Source organism: Rutilus rutilus, assembly GCF_951802725.1.
Source record: "Rutilus rutilus genome assembly, chromosome: 1".
In the NCBI taxonomy this organism is placed as follows: Eukaryota; Metazoa; Chordata; class Actinopteri; order Cypriniformes; family Leuciscidae; genus Rutilus; species Rutilus rutilus.
Window position 1 is genome coordinate 1,366,303 of NC_140209.1, and position 20,362 is coordinate 1,386,664.

Consider the following 20,362-nt stretch of genomic DNA (forward strand, 5'->3'; position numbering starts at 1 on the left):
AACCCTCTGGGGACCAAGGTGTTTTTGGGGTCCTTGAGATGTTCTGACATGCTCTGACATTTGTGCATTTTTCAGTTATTTATAAACATGTTAATGGCAAAGGTGTAAATTCACTCTATATAGCAGAAACAGGCCTACCATAATATGCGAGCAACATGTATGTAGATGTTTGTATTTTTAAGAGAATAATGTTTATGCGTGGTTATTGGAAAAAATGTAAATAAAAGTTGCTGAATTAAGACCACAAAACACATTAAATATGTGTCCACAAGACTTTTGACTAATGGATAGTGGTGTCAACAATAATCGATTCGGCGATGCATCGCAATGCGGGGCATGCACGATTCAGCATCGATGCGGCAAAGTGCCATAATCGATTATGTCACTGTTTTAGGGGTGTAACGGTACGCGTATTCGTACTAAACCGTTCGGTACAAGGCACGCATTTTCAAACCGAACGGTTATTTCAAATGTAAGCGCGTCGCGAGCGCGCTCATAATGTAGACGCTGGCGCGACCACAACATCAAATGGCAAACGCAATGTAAGCGGAACGAAACTGAGCTACTCGTGACGGACTGTTTATCAGTTTGGACCAACGCAGCGCGAGCCGATCTTATACTACACAGCGCTAAGAGATCCAGTAAAGAAAGCATTTGAACTCGCCACTAAAGTAATAACATCGCTGCGAGATCTAGTGAGAAACATTCACATTTCTCCGTTATTAACGGATCAAACAGCGCTGACGTGGAAACCAGGAAGAAACATTGTGCCATTAATGAACTATCCAGTGTCCACAGATCTGCAATATTCACCATGGATTTACTGTAGTAACACTAACTGCAACTTTGGAAGTTTGGCAGGAATAGTAGGCTATAATGCCTTCAAGTAACGTTATGTCGGATTTATTTCGACATTATGAATAACATGTTAATCTGAACTAAAATAAACATTTGTTTATAAGCACAAAATATTACATTAAAGTTTTTCCAAGGAGCTGTTTTGTTTTATATGCTCCTAAGAAGAGTCAATTATAGCTCCATCATTGCTCAAAGAAAAAAAATGTCATGTTAGTTCTAATAAAAAAAGAATAAAAAAAAAAAATTAAGGAAATTTCTCTGGCATTTCTTTCTTTTTGCTGTATCGAAACGTACCGAACCGTGACACAAGTGTATAGTATTGAACCGAACCATGAATTTTGTGAACCGTTACACCCTACACTGTTTATTTTCTGGCCTTGAGTTGGACAATAAAGTTGAAATTTCATTTCAAATGGTTCTCAAGCAGAGAGAAGAGAAACATTTCTCATTCAAAGCACTGAAAGCAGAGATTTATGCTTTCTTTTTCAGGTTTGAAAATGTCATATCCAATACCCTGTAGCCTACCATTCAATTTTATTTTATTTAATGACATTTATGTCAAAGATACAGGAGAGTGATAATACACACATAGCAGCCAATAAAATCTGTTGTTCAATATTTGACTGCTTGTATTGCCTCATGACTGATGAAAATTTTGCATTGTTGTGTGCAGTAGAATTTTGATGCATCGCAATGCATCGTAGAATCGAATTGAATCGAATCGTTACCTGGTGAATCGTAATCGAATCGAATCGTGAGGGCAGTGCCAATGCACACCCCTACTAATGGATGTTGTCCCTTTGAGTTCTAGCTTCAAAATGATGTGAAAATAGTCTTGCTTTATCGTTCACAAAAAAAAATACATTGATTTAAATGGTGTAAAACAGGTTTTGCTTGGAAAGCCAATATGCGAGGGGGAGGAGTAGTTTACACCTTAGATTACCCAGTCCCACCCACTCTGCATAATGACTCTGCATAATTAGCCATTCATTCAGGTGTGACACTGACTGAGCCACAATGCAAGGACAAAAGATATATTTAGAAGAAGACTTATATTGACCATTTAAGATTTCGCTTACATCTATCTTGTAAATATGTTTTGCTATTTTATTAAAAATGTTACAATTACAACAATAATTACAATTTCAACAATATTTCAAGTGTACTCTTTCTTTGTAAAAAAGAAAAAGAAAAAAGATTATAGGCCTACATTTTATCATATGTATTCATTAGTTTGATGTTTAATATAAGTATATATAATATATATATAAATAATATAGTTATATATATTTAACGTTAGATATGAGCAGAAATTGCTAAACAAAAGCTTATTTGATGTGGCAGTACATTCTACAGTAGCCTAAAAACTGTACCCAAATCTAGTCAACAAGTGACTGACTGTAACGTTGTTTTTATGAAATATTAGGGCATATAAATGCTAATTTGAAGTTTAATACGTTGCTTATACAAATACATTTTATTTCAACATATTCCAGTCGATTTTTACTCATCTCAGTAGGCTATAGCAAAGCAGTTTATTCTTTCACACACAGACGCGCGATTCATATTTAGGCTAAACAGTCTTTACAAATATGTACCCTTCATTCATCTCACAGAAAGGCGAGTCATATTATAGAAATGCGATTCATCTTTTTGCGGTTTGCATAGGCCTACACTAACGTTATTCCTTAACGTTATTCCACATTAACACTTGAGAAAAGAAAACAGCCTACCTCACTCCTCAGCGGGATCTGCTCCTCATATCAGGAGATATTGCTCCTCATATCAGCACTGTTCTGAGGAATCTTTTCTCCATAAGGTAGGCTAGGCTATATTATGCCTCACTCGCGGCGCTTTGTTTACAGCTGATGTGGGCGTTTCACAGTCTGAAATGGTTCTCAGAATTTGCATTTGAATAGCACGCGCTCTCCGGGGAGTGGTCAAATTACTTTTGAATGGCTCGTAATGAGCTCGACTGGAGTCGCTCTCTTTTTATACAGATTACAGAAGCTGAGAATATTTGTTTTTTTATATAAATTACTTCATTTAAGATGCGATCTCAAGCTTTATGCCCGTGGGTCTGTTTGCCTGTTTGGCTGAATTTTCGCGGAGTTATAGATCATTTTCGAACGCGTTTCAAATGGGAGTTTACTGACAGAGAGAAGGCAGAAATCACATCATGTTAATTTTTCTTTATTTGTCAAAAAGCAAAACACTTTATTTTTATTGTGAGTATACAGAAAAAAAATAGAAACTGAACAGGATCGATTGATGTATTACACGAAAATGAAAGATCAAAATTAACAGAGCATTTTGTGTTTATTTTCATTGCTAAAAAAAAAAAAACGAGCAAAACGCGCGGGCGCGTTTTTGGTCCCCAGAGGGTTAAAGTTTAAATTAGTCTAAAGTTTAAATTAGTTTGAAGTTTAAATTAGTTTAAAGTTTAAATTAGTCTAAAGTTTAAATTAGTTTGAAGTAAATTGGTTTAAAGTTGAAAGTAGTTTAAAGTTTAAATTAGTTTGAAGTTTAAATTAGCTTAAAGTTTTAATTAGTTTAAAGTTTAAAGTAGTTTAAAGTTAAAAAGTTGTTGGGGGTTTTCTAGTGGGTTGCTAAGGTGTTCTGGGTGGTTGCTAGGCGGTTGCTAGGGTGTTCTGGGTGGTTGCTATGGTGTTGCTAGGTGGTTGCTAAGGTATTTTGGCTGGTTGCTAGGGTTTTCTGGGTGGTTGCTATGGTGTTGCTAGGTGGTTGCTAAGGTATTTTGGGTGGTTGCTAGGGTGTTCTGGGTGGTTGCTATGCTGTTGCTAGGTGGTTGCTAGGGTATTCTGGTTGGTTGCTAGGCGGTTGCTAGGGTGTTCTGGGTGGTTGCTAGGGTGTTGCTAAGCGGTTGCTAGGGTATTTTGGGTGGTTGCTAGGGTGTTGCTAGGTGGTTGCTAAGGTATTTTGGGTGGTTGCTAGGGTGTTGCTAGGCGGTTGCTAGGGTGTTCTGGGTGGTTGCTATGCTGTTGCTAGGTGGTTGCTAGTGTATTCTGGGTGGTTGCTAGGGTGTTTTGGGTGGTTGCTAGGCGGTTGCTAGGGTGTTCTGGGTGGTTGCTAGGGTGTTGCTAGGTGGTTGCTAAGGTACTTTGTGTGGTTGCTAGGGTGTTCTGGGTGGTTGCTAGGTTGTTGCTAGGGTGTTTTGGGTGGTTGCTATGGTGTTGCTAGACGGTTGCTAGGGCATTCGGGGCGGTTGCAAAAGGTATTTTGGGTGGTTGCTATGGTGTTACTAGGTGGTAGGTAGTTGTCACAGATGGTTACTATGGAGTTTTTATAGAGTTCTTAGAATGATTTAGCACTTAACTAATCGCTATTAGCATGTAGCTATTCACTGCTAGCATGTGTAGCATGTTGGAAGTGCTGTTTGCTAGCATAAGTCAAAAGAGCCAAACCTCATCTCTGTACGATGTTCTGATACAGAGATATAAGTCTTGCTAAACGGTTGCTAGGGTACTCAAGTTTGGTTGCTATGGAGTTGCTTGGGAGGTGGAAGCTTTAATATCATATCAGCCTATATATATGAGGCGTTCTAATAGAATAAATCGCATGTTCACATAAATTGCAAGTGAGACATTTTGAAATGGGTCACTTTCATGGAATGAAATGTCTCACTTTTTTGGAATGTGTAGCTCTCATGAAATCCAAAATGAGCCAATTTTTTGGCATGACATTTCAAAATGTCTCACTTTCAACATTTGATATGTTATCTATATTCTATTGTGAATAAAATATAAGTTTATGAGATTTGTAAATTATTCCATTCCTTTTTTACTCACAATTTCTACAGTGTCCCAACTTTTTGGGAATCGGGTTTGTACATATACATATACATATACATATACATATACATATACATATACATATATCGCTCTGTGAACTGCACGTGTGGCACAATTTGTTTGCCAGGTGTGCTAAAGGCTGGGCATACGCACATTGCAAATTCTCTGTATATGAATTACAAGAATTGACAAATTACATGTTTTGCTTTCAAAATGTTTGTGGATTGTTTAATGTTGTATCAGCGTTTTACTCACGTCTTCCACTTGAAGAGCTGGATGGTGAAATTGAGCATCCAGGAGCAGGTGAACCTGATGCATCAGAAGTGTATTCAGCAGACAAATCATTGGCAGTGTTTTGCAGAGTGGAAGCAATATCTACATGGCATAAACAAAAAACTGCATTAAAAACCATACTGCAGAAACAAGAAACACATTGATATACTGTAATACAAGTAAAGAGTACAGCTAACAAAGTACAGAATGAAAGAGACTGGGGTGTTGTTTTTCCAGTTCATCTAATTGTATGCATGTACACAAAGTCAACATTTAAAGTGGATCAAACCTTTCATAATAGTTGTCTTAAAACCAATACCTGTTCTTGTGAACTTAATGAACTTTCTGATCTGCTTCAAATGTTGACTAGTTTATATGTAAAAACAACCACTGATTTGAAAACTTACTTGGGATTTGGGCTATTAGTTTTCTTGCTTCAATCGGTCTCAGAAAGCCACCTCAATCATCCTCTTTCAAAAACTGTAGGTCATCTATGGTCTCCACACCTAGACTGTACAGGGGGCAGTCATGGCCTAGTGGTTAGGGAGTTGGACTGGTAACCCAAAGGTTGCTGGTTCAATTCCAGAGCCGGTGGGAAATGACTGAGGTGCCCTTGAGCAAGGCACCTAACCCCTAATCGCTCCCCGGGCGCCACACAAAGGCTGCCCGCTGCTCTGGGTGTGTGTATCCACGTTTGCAGTGTGTGTGTGTTAACTACTCACTACTCTGCTCCTAATGTGTGTGCATTAACTTGGATGGGTTAAATGCAGAGGTCAAATTCCAAGTATGGGTTACCATACTTGGCCGTCACGTGTCACTTTCACTTTCACTTTCACTTCAAACCCTCTGTGGCTAGCTTTGAAGTTATAGGGTTTGGGAACACATTCTCAATAAAAGTCAACAATGCATCCATTTCTGTTGGGAGAGGACAGTTTATCCTTTTTACAGATGAACAACGCTGTGCTTCAGAGTAATGACCTTCAGTCCCATAAAACTGTACTCATTTAAGGGATAATAATCCAGACATTCCTCAGCATTTACACAAATTAATTCCTATGTCGCAGGCAAAATCTCATAAAGTCCATAATCATGCAAATACACTGAGGGGCGGGGAGTCACAAGGAAAGTCACCTCATCATCTTTCACGAAAATCAGCTCAATCTGTCCAAACTGTAAAATAGAATACTCCTCTTCACATTTAAGGCAAATTAGGTTTCCTTTCCTGTACAGGGTACCCTTGTATTCTACCCGTGTTGAAACAAAGTCTGGTTCATTAAGCAAGCTTGTCTCAACAGCTTTGCACACAGCATCACTGTACAAATGAGGAGAGTATGTGGCCAAGTCAACACTTTTAAGCTTTGGTGAAAAAAATGACCGTGAGTGAAGATATGCTCGAAGAAGTTGATGGTTGTGCGACAATGTCTTGCATACATTTTTGACACACACTTTTGAAGTAGGAATGTTTGCTTTCAAATCTCAGTGACCATAAACGAATTAAAGGTCCAAGACTTAAAATGAGTGACGTATAGTGAAGCATGTAATGATGTTTTGGTTTCAAATTTTCACCTATTAAGACATTGAGATATGCAATCTGTGCAGTGGTAATCTTGGGAGCACACACTAGCTCAACCAGTTCTTTCAACTTAACAGTCAGTTGCCATACAGGGTCTTGTGACTCTACTCTGTCTCCAATTATGACAGGAAGAAATCTGAGGAGACACCAGTTCTCAGCTGCTTGACCACCTAACTTTCTGCCTTTTTCACATATCTGGGAGGGGGCAGAACCAGCATCAGAATCCAGATATTTGAATTGTGCAAGTCTCCTGTTCAGCTGTGTATATGAAAACCACTTCCTTTTTACAAAGTATTCCAAGAAAATGGCAAGATCAATAGCTACAACGCCTTCAAACAAGTCGTGGCCAAGGCATGGGGGGAGGCCAGGCTGAGCAACATGAAAATATTTGAGAGAGTTGAAAATGGAGTCAAACTTCAACCCATTTACAACATTTTCTTCGGTCGTCCTTAGAGTTTCCACTGCCGCCTTATAGGACTCAATTGTGCGATTGGGAAAGTCTACACACACATTCTGAAGTTCACTGCGAGATACCAAGCAACACCTACAGCAATGCTGGGCAGTACTGAAGTTCTGTGAGTAACCACCGATGCAGTGGGACCCCAAATTATCACCAATAATAGCCACTATTGTTGCACGTACTATGTCACCTGAAGATGTCACAAATCCATGCTCTTCAAGTTCTTTGACATCTGCCAACAACTTAGCAGAAATCTTGGTTTGACCAAAATAGTTAAAGTCTCTCTCATAACACAAACGTGATAACTGAATGTTATCAATGCATGATCTGTAAAATGGCTCAAAGTTGCCAAGTGTAAAATACACTCCAATCATTTTGTGTCTTTTTTTAGCTGACCCAAGGGGATTCACAATCTCAAAGGCATCCTGGTACAAGATAAGTTGGATTGTAATCTCAGGCTGCTTAAACAAGTCATTGGATTTGAATGCAGAGCCATCACAGATGTCAGAGAACACAGAAGAGTGTACATGCTGATGTTTGGCACACTGCTCCCACACCACTGGGTCTATTAACATGTTTTTTAAAGTGTTCTTCAATGGAATATACTGTGCATAACGTTGGTTTCGGTTCTCATCACGACCAAGATACATACTTTGTGGATGCACGTACGAAAATGTTTTCTGATAATACTGTCTTCTTTGGTATTCTGTGGAAAGTAATGAATTACAAGCTGAATGTAAATCCAGGCCTTGCAAAGTCTGCACCACAGATTCAATATCACATTGTGAGAGGGTCGTTTTTGACTTGAGTATTTCCCTGAACATCTTCTGTGTGACCTGATGACAGATATAATTTAAACCACTGAATTCCTCCACAATCATCTGAATGGTTGACGATGGCACCAGGTATTTGGCTTGTAGCTGCATATAAAACAGGCAGAGATTTTTCATGTACAATGACTTTGCGTAACATTTCGTCAGTGAGTCTGTGAATTCACTTTCATCAACCTCATCCTCAGTAACATCAACAAATGCTGAAGAAGGTTGCTCAGATAAAGTATCCATAATCCGTAATTGTGCAAATGTAGACGTCCTGTGCTTTCGTGAAACATGGGCAGTGAAACTTGATCTTAAACTGAAATTTTTGTCACATTTTTCAAAAGGACAACACACCACCTCTCCCTTGGCTAAATGTGACCTGAGATGAGAAAGGACATTGTTCATGTCTGTAAATTGTTGTTGACAGTCTAGATTGTTGCAAACAAACGTGCCCGTCGAATCATCAAAATGAGTATGTGGTCTTTTGTGATGGCGATAAACATGAGCTTTGAGAGCATTGTATTTTGAGAATTTACATTTGCATTCTGGGAAGCAACATGGAAATTGAGCATTTGCTTCATGTCTGTGTAAGATTTGATGATTAACATATCCCTTAACTGTCTTCAGAGAGCAATCACAAAATTTGCACGAATACATCATCATCCATATGGTTAAAGGTAACACACCTCATAAGGTGAAATCCGTTGTCCATGCATATGAGTGTTCTTAAATGATTGTGAAAGCAACGTTCTAAAACAACAACAACACAATTCTGAAACCTATTTAGTACTTTTTAATGCAACTTGCATCAAACATTAAGAATAAGATTTAAAAACGTATGTGATTAGCCATTGTAATTGTATTCACCTGTTGCCAATTAACTTTTAAATTACGTTGGATGATACGTCAACAGATTTTTTTTAAACACTTACCATTCACCACTCGACATCGAGGTCCATGATTGTTTTGTTGCCATTCTGTTATATATTGCATTCATACAGCAGAATATGTTGCCTAAACGTTTACACACAAAGCTACTTAACAAAGTCACTTACGATATTTGAAAACAAACTGACGCCTGTAATTAATCCAGCGAACCCAACTCCGCTCCGTGTTTTAGCTTATTTGCCATGTCAATGAGCACGTTTCCCGACCAAAACAAAAACACAGGGATTTTTTCCTTGAGGCATTTTTCCGCTGTTTTGGAGCCATGATGTGCCACCTGCAGTTAACAGGCTGCTGCTTTGTCTCTTGGCTGATGCCGTTGGGCCGAGGGCAATGATTGAGAAGCAGTTTGACCAATGGCGTGCGTGAAGGCGGGACTTAACAAGAAAGGTCAAAACAGTGCAGAAACGCACACCAAAAAATGTCTACCATAGAAAGCAAAAGGGGAATTTTCCTGCGACATTGTGAGGTAATCATACTGGGTAAATATGCTGGGATGTAATATTAAATCAATCAATCAATCAATCAATTTTTATTTGTAAAAGCGCTTTACAACAACCAAAGTTGATCAAAGCGCTGGACAGAGACAAAGATAAAGGCAAAAAATAAATGAGTGAAATACAAAACAATACAATAAAATAAAATACAATACAACACATCTATAAAATCATTATGCTAATCAGTTGTCCATCAGGTGTCAAAGGCTGATTTAAAGAGATGTTGCTTCAGCCTGGCCTTGAACAGGGGCAGGTCCATGATGGAGCGTAGTTCCAGGGGCAGAGCGTTCCAGAGTTTTGGCCCCGCTACCGCAAAGGCACGATCACCCCACTTTTTGCACCTGGACCGTGGGACCACCAGCAGATGTTGTTCAGAGGAGCGCAGGGCTCTACTGGGCTAGTAAGGGGTCAGCATGTTACACAGATAGAGAGGTGCAAGGCCATGGATGGAGCAGAAAACAAACAGTAGGATCTTAACCCTCTGGGGACCAAGCTGTTTTTGGGGCCCTTGAGATGTTCTGACATGCTCTGACATTTGTGCTTTTTTCAGTTATTTATAAACATGTTAATGGCAAAGGTGTAAATTCACTCTATATAGCACAAACAGGCCTACCATAATATGCGAGCAACATGTATGTAGATGTTTGTATTTTTAAGAGAATAATGTTTATGCGTGGTTATTTAAAAAAATAAAAAGGAAAGTTGCTGAAATAAGACCACAAAACTCATGCAAAATATGTGCCCACAAGACTTTTGACTAATGGATGTTTTCTCTTCGAGTTCTAGCTTCAAAATTATGTGAAAATAGTCTTGCTTTATCGTTCACAAAAAAAAAAATACATTGATTTAAATGGTGTAAAACAGGTTTTGCTTGGAAAGCCAATATGCGAGGGGGAGGAGTAGTTTACACCTTAGATTACAATGTCCCACCCACTCTGCATAATGACTCTGCATAATTAGCCATTCATTCAGGTGTGACACTGACTGAGCCACAATGCAAGGACAAAATATATATTTTGAAGAAGACTTATATTGACCATTTAAGATTTTGCTTACATCTATCTTGTAAATATGTTTTGCTATTTTATTAAAAAGGTTACAATTACAACAATAATTACAATTTCAGCAATATTTCTGCAAAAAAGTACTCTTTCTTTGTAAAAAAAAAAAAAAAGATTATAGGCCTACATTTTATCATATGTATTCATTAGTTTGAATATAGCCAACATTGGAACATCTTAGTCTATGACTTTATTTTTGACAAAATAGTATTTTATATATATATATATATATTAGAGATGCACCGATTGATCGGCTGGTGACCGGAATTGGCCGATTTTCACGTGATCGGCCATGACCGGCGACCGGCCGGTCAGTCTGACATATGCCGATTTTATGCCGGTCAAATGCACTCGGGCGCCGCATGATTAACCTTTTGAGCGGTACGGTCTCATATATGGGATTTTTATCTCTGTGCCCCTGAGAGTAAAGTTACGGCGCCACATTTAGAATGTTCAGTGACGTCGCATAACTGCCAGATTCAAACTGTGCTTTCGCGCGTTGGCTGGCGCTGAGCCAGAGCCGGACGCGTTCAGCGCTGTCATATATCACAACTAAGCAGTGTTTTCAACCTCATAATGTTTATTTTAGGCTTCATATATTTAAATACACATAAGCACGAGTAAAACAATACATTTGGAGTTTGTAAAATACACACTGATGTCTGTGGAAGCAGCAATAACAATCTATTCAAATATAATTTGCCGACATGTTTTATTCATATCAGACAAACATAGTGGAAGTAACTATAAAGTTTACTCTATTCTTCTCAGTTCACCGGCCACTTTCTTGCATTTATTTCGGGAGAAACTGATGAATTCACGTGCTGTACGTTAAATCCGACTGACAGAACAACATTGCGGCGCCCATCTCATGTTTATAGATCAAGATTATTTATAAAGGTTTTTAAACGACCAAACACACTCACTTACACGTATTTGAGAATCAGAATACCAGATAGGCTAGTTGATGACATGGTAAGCAAGTTTGTGAATATTTTGAATAAAAAAGGAAAAGCGAAATAAAAGCGACACATCTGTCATACAGTATTATTGTGGCTGCGGTGTATCGCGTGACGCGTCGCCATGGAAACATTAAAGGGAACGTTCGCCTTGAAAAAACTCACTCAGGGAGTGGGGTTGTCAGTTAGAATATTTTAAACTTATGTGTGAAAGGGTTAAAGAAAAGATCGAAAATAAATATTTGTGTGTGCTGTAAAGTGGTTAGAAAAAAATTAAATCGGAATCGGCTAAAATCGGTATCGGCAGGTCAAACTCAATGAAAAATCGGAAATCGGAATCGGCCTAGAAAATTGTAATCGGTGCATCTCTAATATATATATGAGCAGAAAAGCTTATTTGATGTGACAGTCTATTCTACAGTAAAAACTGTACCCAAATCTAGTCAACAAAATGTTGTCTTTCATACTTCGCCTGACTGTAACGTTGTTTTTATGAAATATTAGGGCATAGCCTATAAATGTTAATTTGCAGTTTAATACGTTGCTTATACAAATACATTTTATTTCAACATATTTCAGTCGATTTTTACTCATCTCAGTAGGCTATAGCAAAGCAGTTTATTCTTTCACACATAGACGCGCGATTCATATTTAGGCTAAACAGTCTTTACAAATATGTACCCTTCATTCATCTCACAGAAACGCGATTCATATTTAGGCTAAACAGTCTTTACAAATATGTACCCTTCATTCATCTCACAGAAACGCGATTCATATTTAGGCTAAACAGTCTTTACAAATATGTACCCTTCATTCATCTCACAGAAACGCGATTCATATTTAGGCTAAACAGTCTTTACAAATATGTACCCTTCATTCATCTCACAGAAACGCGATTCATATTATAGAAACGCGATTCATCTTTTTGTTTACGTTATTCCATAACGTTATTCCACATTAACACTTGAGAAAGGATAACTTAGCCTACCTCACTCCTCAGCGGGATCTGCTCCTCATATTGCTCCTCATATCAGCACGGAAACTTTTCTCCATAAGGTAGGCTATATTATGCCTCTTTGTTTACAGCTGATGTGGGGGCGTTTCACAGACTGAAATAGTTCTCAGAATTTGCATTTGAATAGCACGCGCTCTCCGGGGAGTGGTCAAATTACTTTTGAATGGCTCGTAATGAGCTCGACTGGAGTCGCTCTCTTTTTATACAGATTACAGAAGCTGATAATATTTGTTTTTTATATAAATTACTTCATTTAAAAGCTGCGATCTCAAGCTTTATGCCCGTGGGTCTGTTTGCCTGTTTGACTGAATTTTCGCGGAGTTATAGATCATTTTCGAACGCGTTTCAAATGGGAGTTTACTGACAGAGAGAAGGCAGAAATAGCATCATGTTAATTTTTCTTTATTTGTCAAAAAGCAAAACACTTTATTTTTATTGTGAGTATACAGAAAAAAAATAGAAACTGAACAGGATCGATTGATGTATTACACGAAAATGAAAGATCAAAATGAACAGAGCATTTTGTGTTTATTTTTCATTGCTAAAAAAAAAAACGAGCAAAACGCGCGGGCGCGTTTTTGGTCCCCAGAGGGTTAAACTGGATTCTGAACTCGACCGGGAGCCAGTGGAGAGAGTACAGGACAGGAGTGATGTGGTCATGTTTACGGGTGTTGGTAAGAAGCCGGGCTGCTGCATTCTGCACAAGCTGTAGACGGTGCAGAGAGGCCTGATTTAACCCGATGTAGAGGGCGTTGCAGTAGTCCAAGCGTGAACTAATAAAAGCGTGGATTGTTTTCTCGAGGTCACTACGGCTGAGAAATGGTTTGACTTTAGCCAACCGACGAAGCTGGAAGAAACTTGCCCTGATCACAGAGTCTACCTGTTTATCAAGCTTCAGACTGCTGTCCAAAATCACTCCAAGATTCCTGACTACAAGACTGAGGTGGGTGGTCAGAGGTGCAAGATCGAGAGCTGCCTTTGTTGAACTAGAGGCATCAAAGAGGATAAATTCAGTCTTTGATTCATTTAGACAGAGGAAATGTTGTGACAGCCAATGTTTAATGTCATAGAGACATGTCTGGATGGACTGTATGTCTGGGAAGTTCTGAGCAACTGGCAGATAGATTTGTACATCGTCTGCATACAGATGGAAAGAGACATTATGCCGGGATATCACAGAACCTAAGGGGAGCATGTACAAGGAAAATAGAGCAGGGCCGAGGATGGAACCCTGTGGCACACCAGAGGAAAATGGGGCTGGAGAGGAAGAGAGATCATTGATCATCACAGAAAAAGTTCTATCTGCTAGATATGACTTGAACCACTGCAGCACGGGTCCTTGAAGGCCCACCTGCTGGGCCAGACGGGTCAGGAGGATAGAATGGTCCACCGTATCAAGTGGTGCAGTAAGGTCCAGCATTACCAACAGCACAGGTTTTTTAGCGTCCAAGGATAGCAGGATGTGGTTCTGCACTTTTAACAGTGCAGATTCTGTGCCGTGGCGTGCCCTGAAACCGGATTTAAATTTTTCAAAAATGTGGTTTTGATCCAAGAATGAATGAAGTTGTATGAAGACGAGATTTTCCAGAACTTTAGAGAGAAAAGGCAGATGGGACACTGGTCTGAAATTTGAGAGAACTGATGGGTCAAGATTAAGTTTTTTAATTAGTGGCCTGACCACAGCCTGCTTAAAAACAGTTGGGACAGACCCTGAGCTAAGGCTGGTGTTGAAAAAAGAGAGAAGACATGGTCCTACTGTGTCAAAAACCTGTTTAAGCACTCTAGATGGAACAATGTCCAGGGAACAGTTGGTAGATCTCAGCTTCTGGACAACTTTGGAGAGCTGAAAGAGTGACACTGGCTCAAACACATCAAAAACAGCAGGAGGAGAAGGTGGTAGTAGGTGCACGTATGAACCAGCAGCTATACTGCTGTTTACACTCTGTCTAACTGAGGCCACTTTATCAATAAAGTAATGGAGAAACTCGTCACAGGTTGATTTAGATACATTTTCAAACACGTTAACAGATGGATTTGTAACAGACTGAATTGTACTAAACAAGACTTGGGGCCGATTACAGCTATTTGAGAGGTATTTACATTTGGCTTCTTTTACAGCATTTTGATAGTCAGAAAGACAGACTCTCAGAATACCCAGGGACACATGCAGCTTATCCTTTTTCCACCTCCGTTCAGCCTGTCTGCAGCGCCTCCTCAGGGCGCGTGTGGTGTCATTCAGCCAGCAATCTGGTTTAGGTTTGATGGACCTCAGCTTTAAAGGTGCAACTGAGTCCAAAATCTCTGAACAGGTGGAATAAAAAGAAGAGATGAATTCCTCAGGGCACAGAGGTGGACTTTCGCAAAGGGCATGAAAACCTGAATTCATGAAGGCAGTAGCAAATTCATCAGCTGTAGTAGAAGTGATGGTACGGCGGCTACAAGCTGGGACAAGGGATTTTGCTGGAGGTGAGGGGGGCGTGAAATCAAATATAATGGGGAAGTGGTCTGAAATGCAAGTGTCCAGTATTTCTGTGTTTAATATTGGGAGGCCATGTGAAATTATGAGGTCTAGCGTGTGACCATGTTTGTGTGTGGGAGCATTCACTGACTGAGTTAGATCAAAGGAGGTTAGCAGGTTTTGGGAATCATTAACTAATTGACTGGATGGACAGCAAACATGAATATTTAAATCCCCACAAATGAGAAAATGATCATGTTTTGGCATTACATCAGCAAGAAAATCAGTAAATTCAGAAATGAAATCCTTATTATATTTAGGAGGGCGATATAAAACAGCACACAGTGTGTGTGTGTGTGTGTGTGTGTGTGTGTGTGGGGGGGGGGGGGGGGGGGGTGTGAATTGTATCAGGAATAACTGCAGTTCAAAGCTACTGTAGTTCTTACATGGAATGGAGCGACAGTTTATGTTCTTCTGATTGTACACTGTGGCAAGCCCGCCTCCACGGCTTGTCACTCTCGGTGTATTCAGGAAAGAATAGCCAGGGGGGAGGAGCTCAGAAAAAGCGCTGTTGTCACCTGGTTTGATCCAGGTCTCCGTCAAAAAGAAGACATCTAACTCGCGAGTGGAGATGAAGTCATTCAGGACAAACGTCTTGTTTGTGACTGAGCGAGCGTTCAACAGAGCTGCACGCACCGGTCTGTTGTTTCCAGTCTGGCGAGGAACTGCACGGCTGAGAGGGAGATTCTCTTTCACGCTGCCCTGCCGGTGGATCCGCGCAGACCGGCGAAGAGGAAGCGGACAGCAGGTGTCTGGGAGAACCGGTGGGAGCCATCGGCCGCTATACTGCAGAAAGCGATGTAGATCAAACCCTCCATAACCCTCGGGCTCGGACATATTCTTGAAGCAGCCGAAAACACCCATGTTGACGGAACAAGATGCCAGGTATTCTTTGATTTTTACATGAAAACCGCCTCTCTTTCCTCATCTCCTGCGTCTCCCGTTGTGAGGCAGCGGACAAATAGGACGCCACAGATAGACCGGCACGGAAGCTAGGAATGGCGATAGATTTGAATCTCCAGCAAACCCAGGCAAGTTGGTGGTCATGTTTACCGCGTATTTGTAACAGTGTCAGGCGGTCGTACACAAATATCGATGACACATTGCGGATGAAAACAGGGATTAGCACAATGATCGCTAGCAAACATAACAGAAAAGGACGGCGTGCCAAACACTGCGGCGCCATCTTTAGTCATTTCAAAAATTTACAATATAAAATTGTAATCAACAAGTGTTACTGTATTTACGTTGTTTCTGCTGTTGCAGTGCACCCTTGGCCTTGTCAGTGGGTGAGGTCACATCACTAAACTGTCTGAAGAAGTAAGGTGTCGTGGACCATCAGAAAATTTGTAAGTGCATTACATATTTAATGAACAAATATTTTTTTAAGTAAAAAACAATATTTTTTTTTATGTAAGAAACGCAAGAACATCTAAAAAGAGTAACATGATCAGACATGATAATGAATATAGATATGTGATGTATGATATATAACCATTTTCTCTCTTATTTTTTAACGGCATCAACATGGAGATTGAATTGGAGACCATTGTTCTGTTCGAAGTGTAGTTTGTGGAAGATGCAATAATGAAATTAATTTGAATTGTCATTGTATTTTAAGCATATAAGCAATGTTTAGATGATGGTACTGTAGCACTGTTTAAAGTTTTTAATATCGTTGTTATTTACAATGGAAACTACTGTAACAGAAGAAAATAAAGAGGGAAAAATACAAATGATTTTCTCTAATGACTTTTTGTGTGACATATAACATACATTTCATGAACTACATATAAAATTATCTGTAAGCCATAATCAAAATCAAAATGCTGTACATGCCTTTCAAAATTATGGTCCATCACAGTTCATTTTTTCAAATAACGGTCAACACATGTTATTTCAATTTACAGTCAAACTCTGTTAAATAATGATTAAAACATGATTTCAGTTTACAGTCAAAACATGCTTTATGAAGTAATGGTGTCAACATGTCATTTATTTCTACATTCAAATCATGTTTAGTTAAACCACTGCTACACCATGTTTTTACATTTACAGTTAAAACATGTTTTATTAAATAAGGGTTTAAACATGTTACGTGAACTTACAGTCAAATAATGCCATTACATTTAATGGTCTATGCATGTATTTGCAATTATACAGACAAAATATGTTATTTCAGATTATGTTTTAAACATTTTATAGTACTATATGGTCAATAATCTTTTTTCATGTTGCTGTGTAAACATGTTACTTCAGTTCATGGGGTTTTACCATTATTTTCATTAATGGCAAACGTTTGGCACCCTGTGCTGCCATGCATTTGCTCGTTTTTTTTTGTGTTTTTTTTTTTTACAGTGTAGATGACGTGTGATCCTGACGCAATCGCGGTTGGTCAGATGAGAGGAAGTTAATAACCACAGGAGGAGCTGATGATGTTTAAAGGAGGAGCTGTAACTATATATAATGAAGAGAAAGAGCTGTAACTATATCTAATGAAGAGGAAGACTGACAGAAACAGAAAATGGCTGATAAGTGTGATCTGTGTCTGCTGGGACTGATCATTCTCTCTTCACTTCTCACAGGTAAAGAAATCTGTATTTTCTCTAAAGACATTTAGTGGAATTAGTCTGGAAAGAGTTCATTTGAACATGCTCAGTTTATTCTTGCACACATTCACGTTGTGATCTCAGAGTTGTGTATTGATACACACAGATCATACTGTATTATTCCCAGTGGTGGACAGTAACGAAGTAAATGTAATTCGTTACTGTACTTAAGAAGCTCTTTTGTGTATCTGTACTTTCCTAAAGTATTTCAATTTGGGGAGACTATTACTTTAACTCCACTACATTTCAAAGTCAAATATCTTACTTTTTACTCTACTACATTTTCAAAATCAGTCGTTCCTTTTTATTTATGAGTGGATAAAAACGTAACTGGTCAAACGAGCCACCAATCACAGTACAGCACGCGTTTTGTTTTGAACTTGTTTTGTTTGCCCCTGTTAGCGCATTGGCGGTATCTACTTAGCGCGAACATAAGGTTCAACGTGACATCAGTGCAACAGCATAACATCTTGAGTGCCAATGTCTTAATAAATGATGGAAGAAACTACTGACTCTAACTTGCCACAACTCCCATGGCCTTAGTTGTGTCACTGTGGGACCTAAAGTGAAGAGTGGTGTATTTTTGTAGAAAGCATTTCTTTAAAGTGAATTTTTGTTTTGTATAAATTGTTTCTTAATTTATATAATTTTTTTATCAACCAATTGCCTGGATTTAATAAATAAGAAGCAAATCAGACAATATAGTAGCCTAATCATGGAGGTGCCCGCTCAGTCACTTGCATTGCTCGTGAACTGGAGCGCATCTCATCATAAATTAACCGAAACTCAGCGTATGCCTCACAGACATGAGGAATACATCGAAGCTTGTAATGTCTATAAACGAAACAATTCAAAACGAAAAGAAATAGGCTACTCTCTGATTATGTAATCCATCATGTGCATTTCTCTCTATATGCACGTTCAATTGTACAGAGATGGCAATCGTCAACTTCATCTTTGCAACCGACACTGACAGAAAACACTAGTGTATTAATAAAATCAATTTTTGTAATAGTATTTATATTGGCTATATATCTAGCACTTGTGTTAAAAAATGATCTGGCGCCGCCCCTGGTTATAACGGCCCACGTATTAAAAAAATGGTCGGGTTTAAATCGGGCTCGGGCTCATAATTACAGTTAGTGTGTTGTGTTGTGTTGTGTTGTGTCGGGCTGGGCCGGGCTCGGACACAACGTGCACGGGCTCGGGTAGGGTCAGGCTTGATTTTTGGGCCCGATCTAAGCTCTTAACTCAAAGTAGGCTACTGGTAGGTTCAAAGCCTTAACTCAAGGAGGAGAAGAGAGTTCACAAACAGACTGATTGTAGGTGCCGGACAGATGAGGCGAGCGTAATGACCGGAGGACAGGAGAGGAATGGGTTAATAAGAGTTATAAATCAAATCGCCCACCAAACCCAGATGATCCATGTCCTGAGTGAACCGGAGATTATGTCAGAAGATGGATATATTTTAGCAGAACAAAACAGGGAAGGAGTGGCTCTGCACTCTGTCTTGGCATGTCCGTATGGTGTTTTGATTGAGAGACCATGCCCAAATCTAATGAAGTCATCAGAGACGAAGAGGAAAAAACAGCTATGGAAAGAGGAAATGAGTCAAAGCACATTTGAGTGACAGATAGTGTCTCATGACAGCCAAAGGCCCACACCTCATAGTCTTGTCAACATTAGACAGCAAATGAAGGATGCTCGAAGTGTACGCATGCAGGCCGAAAGTGATGGAAACAAGATCCATTTCCAAGCTACTGAAATTCCAAGGTCAGATATGGTGGATGCTGGTCGCTGATGTCAGACACTAAAGTAATAACTTACATACTTCAGTACTGGACACTGCAATATCTAATCCATAATATTAAACATATTTAACAGTATATGCGCTTCTCACACATTTCAACACTTCACAGTGGGACAGTGTCACCAATAGCAACCCTAGGAGAATTTAAACACCGAGTTGGTCAGAATAGAGGAAGTATAACCACAGGAGCTGATGATGTTATGTTCCTAATGATATCTGTAACTATATTTATTACATGGCTTGGTTGAATTCTAATGTAGACAGCGGTGTGTTATTTCTTGATATCTGACGCTGCTGAGTATAACACACACCGTTGCCATGATAAACAGAGCGTTGCTATGGACGCAGGATTCTAACCGTAGAGACGGAACGGACTATTTTCTTTAGCAGAAGCAATACAATCATTTTTAAATCAATAAACTCCTTTTTAAATCAATATTTTGTGTGAAATTATTGATTTATTGGGTAGCCTTTATTGGTAGCCAATAAAATTGATTTATTTAATGTAGAGCGAGGCGGTTGTTATAGCGAATATACAACCCCTTCAGGCTTACTCCGCTTCGCCTGTCGGGGTTCGCTATAACAACCGCCTCGCTCTACATTATCCCGCTTATTACATGGCTGTGTGTTAGTGTGTGTGTGTGTGTGTGTGTGTGTGTGTGTGTGTGTGTGTGACTCGTGTCACTGTGGGACCTAAAGTGAAGAGTAGTGTAGGGTTAGTGTGTGTGTGAGAATAAGAATAGCCTGTAAGGGTGGATGTCCTGCAGGGGTTCAGTCTGCAAGACTGCCGAATGACTAAAGAAACGTTGTCAGCAAGATGGTAGAAAACTGCACATTTCTTGTCTATTCCACCCACTGCCACTTATACCAACGACGGAAATAAGCGCAGTTACAACAGCTATATATGTGGGAGAGCGTTGCTGTAGAGAGGGATGATATTGTATTGCAATATGAAGCACTTCAAAGTCAATACCAAATCAAAACTAGTTAGCACATTATTTGTAATTGAAAAGGTTTAATAACAAAATATGGTTATTGTTACACTTAAAAATAGTTACGAAATAGATGAATGAGATTATAACTTGTACCATTAATCTTACCCAACATGTAAATGTTTCCTGAGAAATAGAGAGAGATAGAGAGAGAGAGAGAGA

General features: G+C 39.3%; 2 protein-coding genes across 2 annotated transcripts in view; one reads left to right on the forward strand and one right to left on the reverse strand.

The window, feature by feature from the left end:
- Nucleotides 1-20,362, reverse strand: part of LOC311301705 (uncharacterized protein) — a 571,741-nt gene that overhangs the window by 126,125 nt on the left and 425,254 nt on the right. The gene's annotated exons all lie outside the window — the stretch shown is intronic.
- The window catches only part of LOC311301587 (uncharacterized protein), a 61,448-nt gene that overhangs the window by 1,036 nt on the left and 40,050 nt on the right, over nt 1-20,362 (forward strand). Inside the window, exon 3 of the mRNA XM_084426843.1 lies at nt 17,148-17,374. Coding sequence (XP_084282969.1) covers nt 17,314-17,374 — 61 coding nt within the window. The 5' untranslated portion in view covers nt 17,148-17,313. The remainder of the gene's footprint in view (nt 1-17,147; nt 17,375-20,362) is intronic.